This window comes from Apis dorsata, unplaced genomic scaffold, assembly GCF_000469605.1.
Source record: "Apis dorsata unplaced genomic scaffold, Apis dorsata 1.3 scaffold_104, whole genome shotgun sequence".
Classification (NCBI taxonomy): domain Eukaryota; kingdom Metazoa; phylum Arthropoda; class Insecta; order Hymenoptera; family Apidae; genus Apis; species Apis dorsata.
Genome location: NW_006263402.1, coordinates 474,837 through 484,491, shown reverse-complemented (window position 1 = coordinate 484,491; position 9,655 = coordinate 474,837). Strand labels below are relative to the sequence as shown.

At 30.9% G+C, this 9,655-nt stretch overlaps 1 protein-coding gene across 8 annotated transcripts in view; it reads right to left on the bottom strand.

The window, feature by feature from the left end:
- The window catches only part of LOC102678755 (zinc finger protein 2 homolog), a 23,779-nt gene that overhangs the window by 11,073 nt on the left and 3,051 nt on the right, over nt 1-9,655 (bottom strand). The window contains exon 5 of one of the 8 annotated variants that reach the window (XM_031508839.1): nt 1,766-2,833. The exons of 5 other annotated variants lie outside the window; for them this stretch is intronic. In XM_031508839.1, the coding sequence (XP_031364699.1) occupies nt 1,766-2,833 (1,068 nt within the window). Of the gene's footprint in view, nt 1-1,440; nt 2,834-5,453; nt 6,565-9,655 lie in introns of those variants that run through there. 2 more of the 8 variants (XM_031508837.1, XM_031508843.1) reach the window with 2 other exon arrangements.

Here is a 9,655-nt window from a genome sequence, read left to right as displayed (position 1 = left end):
AAAAAAAAAAAAAAAAAAAAAAAAAAAAAAAAAAAAAAAAAAAAAAAAAAAAAAAAAAACGAAAGAAAATGTTTTCCCTTTTCTCTATACCAAATACATAAAGGCAACATAAAGGAAAAGCTGCGATAAATAAGACGTTCACTAAAGTATCTATACTTACATTATAAATTAAGAAAAATTGTCATGAAACAATATAACGTTTAATTAGAAGAAATTGTTTCTTAAGAATAATTAATATATATATCATAATTATTTCGTACACTTAACGAAAAAAGTTATTATCACAAATTGAAGTACCATTTCATCATATAATCCTATTATTAGTTTATAATAATTTGTAATAATGTGATTGTTTTTACGCTCAATTTGCATTTATTAAAAGCGTAGATAGTATTTAATTTTTCAAATCGAAACAATGAATTATATCAATGGATCTATCAATATCATTTTTTCAATTCATAATTTTTATAAACGTTAATTCGTTAATTCGGATATCTTAAATATATATTTTTCTTTCTTTTTTTCTTTTTTTTTCGCGGAAATTATACCGCATAACAACTAAGGCACTATCGTATATTTATCAATCACTAATTTAAAGCACCTCTTGCAAAATTCTATGTAATAACTTTATACATGTATAATATTTACGAAGAAGTGGTAAATCAATGTATGTGCGTATAAAATAAGATTGAGTATTCAGGAAAAATATAAAACCTATCGAAGCGTGGACGGTTGTTCTATAAAATTCTACATAAAAAATTTCTCTCAACGCTTGCGCGAGAATGAAGTATAAAACGTGAAATTTTACAAGAAGATGTGAACATCGGTAAGAACTATTATATGCAGATTTACAATTTTCGTATTTCTATTTGTATGTTAAAGTTACAAAAGGAAAAGGAGACAGTTAACTTACAATTAACTTCGTTTGAATGTGTTAATAAAATGGAATTCGTCTTAAATTTTGCATAATAATTATGCAAAATCAATCGTAGTATAAAAAGATTAAATGCAAATATAAAAAAGAATAGTCGAAAATTACTACAGGAATGCTTTGCATCCTGGCCAATGTTTTCAGCCCTGCAAATTGATCATCTTCTAGCCAATCTATCTAACAAATGATCTGATGAGCATCACTGTCTTTCATTTTGCCTTACAAGTTGACCAATTTAGATATCTAATACCTAACTACCTATGGCCAAGATGCAATAAAACAGCATTGAGCCGAGACATACATACAAACGTACATTATTTCGAACATGTTAGCGAGGAACTCTTATAGCACATTGTGTCATCCTCATCTCATTAAAAATTAAACTTGAAACATGGTCATTATTCAAGAATTATGTTTCAATTCATTCAATGAATATCAAGAATGTGAACAGTGATTCATCATCAACTATATATGTGCGTAATAAATGCTTCAAACACTAACACGAATTATTTTTCTCAACATCTTAATTGTTCCTCTATTACAATTTCATCATTGTATAAAAATAAACAATCATTCATATTACAATCACGACTGATTAAAATATCTATCCCTCTTTCGATCATAAATAATACAAATACCACCCCACCATACTATATAAGCATAGTAACCATAAGTAACTTTCTCCTTACAAGTGGATAAACTCTTTTACAAGGCCTTGTAATCGTTTCAGAATAATTAATTCGTTAATCATACGAAATATCCTAACTAGGTAACAATATAGTTATCGTATCAAGAGACTGCTCTTGATGCTGGACCTCTTGTTCCTGTTTCAACTGTTGCTGTTGCTGTTGCTCCTGCTGCTGTCGCGCACTCTGTTTAGCGTGAGTCTTTAAGTGTGAGTTTAACATCGTTTTCGAGGCAAAAGATTTATGACAACATGTGCAAGGATACGGTCGATCGCCGGTATGACCTCTGAGGTGCACCACCAGGGTGGTACGTTGGGTGAATCGTTTCTCGCAGTGGGTGCACTTATGGGGTCTTTCACCTGTATGCGTGCGCCGATGCACGCTCAGATAATTCTGAGAGATAAATCCTTTGCCGCAGAGATCGCAAACGTGTGGTTTCTCACCTGTATGCTTTCGTAAATGCACGGTCAAGTAAGTCTTACTGGAAACAGCCTTGCCGCAAACGGGGCAAATGTATTCGTTCTGGGGTCCCACGTTTCCGTGGGTCTTCATGTGGACCAGCAACACCTGCTTTCTCGAAAAACGTTTATTGCAGAGCTCGCAGTGATGCTTCCTCTGTGGTGGGACGTAATCAGGTTGGTGCAGCTTCGCGTGCAATCTCAAACCTTGACGATAGCGAAACGGAGCGTGGCATATCTCGCATTGAAACGGTTTTTCGTCCGAGTGCACTGCCTGGTGTTCCTCGTAACCGGCCGAAGAATCGAAACTGGCGCCGCAAATCTCGCACTCGTACTCTATATTGTGCTGCTTCTGATGAGCTATCAAACTCTCTTTATCATCCATAACATAGTCGCACGTCTCGCAAACGTAACTCTCGTTAGTTTCGTGCTCTGCTTGATGCTCCTTAAACGTGGACATCTTCGCGAAACTGCAACCGCAGTGCTCGCATACAAACTGGTCATCTTGAACCTGCACCTCGTCCTGTTCGTGAACTTTTAAATGCAGCGCCAGAGCATGCTCGGAAACGAAACCGTCTCCGCATAGATCGCACTGCACGATACCATCGGTGATGATTATCTCCGTATTCTCCACGGTCGGCACGTGCAAACGATTCGCGATGAGCAGCTGTTCCGTGTCTTCCTCTTGTTTGAACATCTCGTTCGGGCTGCATTCCTGCTGATCCTGAGCTAGCATCGGTACCTTTGTCGTAAAATATCTGGAAAGAAGAGAGACACAAAACGTAGGTCAATCAACGTATCGTTTGCATTCGATCGATATACTTTACTCTCTTTCCTTTCAACGAGTTCAGTGTCGTTAAAATTACGTCAAAAATTTTAGGGGGAGGGATAAGATATATGTTTAAACAAATATATCTATACGAGATTCATAAAGTGCCTCAGTGCTTTCCAGTATTTTCTTTTTTTTTTTTTTTTTTTTTCTAAATTGTGTTCTTACCGTTCGAAATCTTTTTCTATTCGTAAATTTATACAGTATACGCATCTTAAATGCGTTTATTTTAATATAAATAATAATATCAATTTAGGAAATATATTACGTAATGGTATTGTAATATACTTCCACAGAATCTTTTCAATATTCGTCAAATATCGAGTTTCTTGATTTAGCATTTTAACAAACTCAATAATCCAATATATTTGGTATTTATACAAATTAATAAATAAAAACATTAGCTAAAAAGTTTTACAATAACCGTTCGTACATAATTAGTAATTGCAAAAGTTATATAGTCAGTAATTGCAATATATTTGTATCATAACAAGAATAATATCGTTAAATATTTAAAAAATCACACGATAATTTATAATTGTATCATAACACGATTGTATATATATATATATTTTAATATATTGATTCTCTATTATTACACTTACCACATGCTGTACTGTTTTACCGACGATCCAATCACATGATATCCGCCATCTTGAATTAATACTTGAGTTTATAACCAAATATAGACAACAATAAATTTAATCGTTATTATAGAAAATTAAGTTTTATAAGAAAAAAAATCTTTGCAGATAAATAATTTATATAATACAATTTTGTTTAACATCAAGATTTATATGTAATTTTGAATTTACAAGATTAGAAAAAAAAAAAAAGGAAATTATAAATAACTATTCTATATAAAAAAATTTTAATTCTTATGTCAATTATTCAATATCAAAATTACACAAATAATAATTTTAAAACTATATCTCGAAAGATAATTAAAATTTGTTAAACTCAACGATAAACATTAGAATTTATTATTAAAAATAATTATACGAACATATTTTTTCGTTTTAGTATAATTAAATACAGATTATTAATATGTAAAAATAAAAGAAGAAATATTATTTCAAAATGGTTATACAAAACTATCTATCAATAACATTGAAAACTTTAATTAGACAAAAAAAATTACATTCAAGAGTGATAAAATTTTTAGAAATCTTTTAGTAACGATTACAACGATTAATTATAACTATGTTATTAATATCAATAGCAGAGATCTTGTTTTTACGAAGTTACATAGAAATATTTAAGCGTCTTCATACTTACGTTTTACGATATTTATAATATATATAGTAACCCTGTACTTATATTATTTAGAGGCACATGAATTCGTTAATGCTCTGAATTGTTAACTATATCATTTTTATCTATCGTTTAAAAAAAAAAATACTTAAAATAATCATGTAATCGTACATTAATTAAATGCTAATACTTCTCTATCTATTGTAACGATATTTTAACATCAAATAACTTTTAACACTATATATATATATATATATACGCAATTGCTTAATTATAATTAGCTCTTCTATGTAAAATGTCTTTTTCCATTCTATCGATTAAAATTTTTCAAAAATTCTATCTTTTTAGGCACATTAAAAAGTTATTTCGTTAAACAGGTACTAATTTTAGTTGAAGCAAATTTCGCGTTTGAAATTAATATCTCTGAACGGAATTGCGAGATTCTAATAATCGTAAAAGATATCCTATCATTTAAAATATTCAGGATATACACGAACAAACAGTATCACAGTGACGACATGCATATTACACATAAGATTAATCAATTAATCATTTCTTTTATGCATTCTTGCTACTAATTAACAAACTCGTCTGAATTTAAAAATAGCAATAAATTACTATTGTTGAATCTCGCGATAATTCTGACGAGATAATTCGTAGTATGCACAATAATTTAATAATAATCTATTTATATAAGCAAGTTTGAGGCACTTTGCGAGTGATTTTTCTACAAAGAAATCATATTTATCAAAGAAAAGAAAAATTTCACAAAGAAAAATATCCTTAAAACAGAGAGAAAAAAAAAATAAATAAATTTCTATTTCTATACTAGACTAGAAACGAATACAAGTTTTCGCATCATCATCAATAAAATGAACTTTAACCAACAGATAATAAATGATAAGTTAAAAGGAAAAAAGAAGATAAAAATAAAAAAAATTCATGAACTTTCGTAAAAAAAAAAAAAAAAAAACTAAAAAAAAAAAAAAAAAATTCATGAACTTTCGTACAAAAAACAAAAAAAAAACAAAAAAAAAAAAAAAAATTCATGAACTTTCGTACAAAAAACAAAAAAAAAACAAAAAAAAAAAAAAAAATTCATGAACTTTCGTACAAAAAACAAAAAAAAAACAAAAAAAAAAAAAAAATTAATTTTATATAAAAAAAAAAAAAAAAATATAAAATTTTTGAAAAAAAAAAAAAAAAATCATTAACCTTCCGAAAAAAAAAAAAAAAAAAAAAAAAAAAAAAAAAAAAAAAGAAAAAGAATCCGAATCGATGAGTATTTTTTTCTTTTTTCGAACCAACGATAACGATTCGATTCAATGCTTTTTCATATGATTCAGCATGATGGTTCTGGTAACGAATCCTTTACCGCACAACGTGCACGTATAAGGACGTTCTCCCGTGTGATATCGGCGATGGACGGTAAGCGTGGATGCTTGAGTGAACGACTTCCCACACATGGCACAAAGATACGGCCTCTCTCCCGTATGAATACGTTGATGCACCACGTAGTACTTGCGGTGTGTAAAACCTTTGCCGCAGACGTCGCACACGAGCGGTCTGGACCTATGTACAGCCTTATGGGTAGTCAATGATTCGATGCTCGCGAATTGCTTGGAGCACGAGTCACACGGGTACGAGAGTACCGATTTGTTGGTCGACGCAATGGTACCGCTAATACTGCTAGTGACCGGATCACCGGAAGACACTACTACGGTGTCGGTTATCCTATTATCGTTGCCCGGCTTGTGAGTTTTCGCATGATGATTGTACAAATTTCGGGTCTCGAAGCGCATCAAACATCTAGGGCAGGAGTAAGGCTTCTCCTGGCCAACCTCGTGCATCCTCCTGTGCCGCTCGAATAATGTACGATACCGGAAACTGGCTTGGCAACGATCGCAGGCGAACGTCTTATCGACGTTCACCGATGTCGATATCGTTGGCATCGGTGCGCAGGAGGTTGCTGGTGGCGCGGAATGCGTGACCTCGTGCATCCTCAAATGACTCAGAGCAAAGAAACTCCGTGAACAAATGGTGCACGAGTATCTCATCGGATTATTCTCTATGTTGTGCTCGAACTCCGGCAAGGCCGAATGACTGGTTCTTATGTGGTAATTCAGTTTCAGAGCGCTTCGAAACTCAAGGCCACACGTGGAACACGGATGGGATTCGGTGACTATCTGCACGTGATCCATGAGAATCTGATCGGAACAAATGGATGGCAAGTGGGATGGGACGGTTTGATACGTTGAGGACATCATCGACGATTGATTGGAGAACATAGTGTTGTTCTGAAGCAAAGTACAAGTGACGGGTAAACAGGTATCTCCCGTCTCGGGCGATGGCGAAAGTATTTGACGTAGCATCCCCGACAATCCGCCGAACGTCTCGCTTCCTTCCCTGAAATTGACAAAACCCAAGGACAATGCAGCGGCGAACACCACCGGTACAATAGATAGACAGGCATTGCCTTTTTTTTTTTTTTTTTTTCATTCGTTCCTGTGATCTTTGCTTTCTCTCTTGCAATAGGCAGCGGTGTGAAAAGATAGAAAAGCGAGAGAAATAGAGTACACGCTGCGTGACTTCTGTATAGTGACCGTGCAAAGTGCTTGGGCATTGTGGTTTTTCCTTTCCAAAGACACAGAAGTACAGAGAGTGCCGACGAGAGCGCAAGTGCAAATCGAGCTTAGAGAGTTTTGTCGTCATCGTTTCTCTATTTTAACGCCTTCATGATCTTCCTCGTTAATATGAAGAATATATTATATGTTGTAGGAATATATTATATTCCTCAAATAAGGATACGCGTCTCGGAAGATCGTAAAGAAAGCAATGTTTATATCTTCACTTTACCTTTGGAGTTTACACGATAAATATAGTTGTCTTGTCCTTTGAAAATTTAAATATATTATTTTTGTGTATAAATAAACTGTTATAAATAAGAACGTTATGCTCGTGATGCTTTTTACTACTTTATTTATGTTAAATGAATTAGTAATGAATCTAATTAAAAAAGAATGAAATATACGCGTATTTTGATTAAATCTTAAACTATCTCTCGCCTTTTCACATCTCTAGACTCTAGAATGAAGTAAATTGGCATAAACCGAAGAAAGAAATTAAAGATTTCTACAGCAAACCAGCAGAAGAAAAAAGTTAAGCTACAAAACTCAGCAAAGAAGTTAGAAGAAAGCAAACCCTTACTAAAAGATCATTATCTTTACTAAAGATACATTATTTTTAAAGAGATCAAATTAATGTAGTATCAAATGATAATTAGATCCTCACCTTTGAACCGATATCCACATAGTCTCTTCTTGTCTTCTTCCATCACATTTCTCTTGTATTCAACATTCTTAACTTGAAAGTCCATTTACGTTATCATGTAAACAGAAATATGATAAATGCACTGTAACAATTTGTAAATGGAAACAAGAAATATTTCAAAGTTTATAATCACTTTTTTTTATCATTATTCGCAATCGATAAAAATTACGCAAGTACAATTATAATGCATCCATATTAATTTTTTATATACTGATGCAAATGTACTGCGTAAAAGAAGAAAATATACAAAATGAATTGTAGAAAATTACTTTTTAATTGGCGCGTAAACGCAGCCTGATTTTGTCGAAAGCGTCAAAAAATGTAAATTAATTTTACAAAATATTTCGACTGCTTTTTTTTAACCGAATAAAATAATTCGCGCAATTTAATGCAGCGCATTTAAAATATGCGTATAATTAAAGCGCATCGAATTTTCAGCTTAGAAAAGTTTATGCTGAAACGAGCGCTATATAATTCCAAAGAATAAAATCACGAAATTCTTTGGTAATATCGCGTATATATATATATACATATATATAATATATAATAAATTTCATTCGATATATATATTATACTTATAGACTATTTTTAGATAAAAAACAAAAGTTCCAAAATATGCAAAAACTGATACTCGCCTTAAACAACATGCCTGAGATCCTCTTCATGTTTCTCACGCGATGATTATTCTTCAATTCTTCATCACATCTTGATACAATCATTACTCTAGTTGTTTTGGTTTCTCTTTCATTTTTTAAATAAACTTTCTTTTTATCGTAAAACACTCGATTATTTTAAAGTGACATCTAATAAAGATGCCGTATCCGTAAATGTTATTGATTGAAACCGAACTCGTGGCAATAATACCACATAGTTTATCAGCGAGTTGTGTGCGCAATTAACAGAATGATAGCACTTACAGACTAGCCGATATATTAATTATGTGGTCCTGACAATAATGTAAAAGCGTAGGCATTGGAAAGCACGAAGACGACAAGAAACGGTATTTGAATTTTTTTTCTCTTTTTACGAATTATAATATAGCTTGGTGATATTTTTTAAATACACCAAGCATCTATCATATCGTGACGTTAACTTACGAAATATTAGTTTGTGATTTTTGGTCGGCCTATTGTTGGCCGTGTGCGGCATTTTGTGCCTTCACGTAAGCGTGGGATATTGATACTGACAACATGTAAACATCTGGTTCTCAATTGAACAGAGGGATTAAATACTTATACATTATCAAGTCAAGTACAATAAAACAACTGATTCAATTACATACACACAAAAAATACTGATAAAAGTGTTAATAACGTAGATATGTAATTAGTAAAATCCCTTTGTTCATTTATTGTACATGTATCAATAATAACTAGAATAGAGTTCATTTAAATAAGAAAATTGTAATGAAATTGATTCGTGAAAACATTGTATGTGAACAATCTTAATATTTATGCTTATATAATTCTTATTAAAAGGAACTCTAAATACATGCTATCACATGAAGGAATATTCAGATATTTTGCAATTTGTTTTATAAAATAAACATATTCATAAAAAAAAATTGATATTTTATCTAAATATGTTTTACGTACAATGAAACAATTTCATAAAAATGAAATACAAGATAGATTCTTAAAATATTAAAAAAAAAAAAAAAGAAAAGTAAAAAAAGAAAAAAATCAAATTGCAAAATACAGAGAGCCAAAGATGGTTGTGGGGTGTGTATTAACTTACCTTGTCATTTTATTGCACCTTATTCATTCAAATTAGGTGACTAACTCTTACGGATTTTAATTAAAATGAAAAATGAAAATTGTAGAAAATATGTGTACAATCAACAATAACAAAAAAAAATGAATTAATATTATTTAAATAAAATTTAAATTTTAAATATATTTAGAAAATAATTATAAATATAAAAATATTAAATGTTGACATAATAATAATAATAGTAATAATAATAACAATAATAATAATAATAATAATAACAACAATAACAACAATGATAATAATAATAATAATCTATAATTTATAAATTTAAAAAGAAAAATTATTTATAAATGAAATAATATGAAATATCATAAATATAAATATATATTTCCAATGGAAATTATTATATTAAATCAATTTATTTTAGGTTATGTAAGTTTCAATTTTGTAGAAA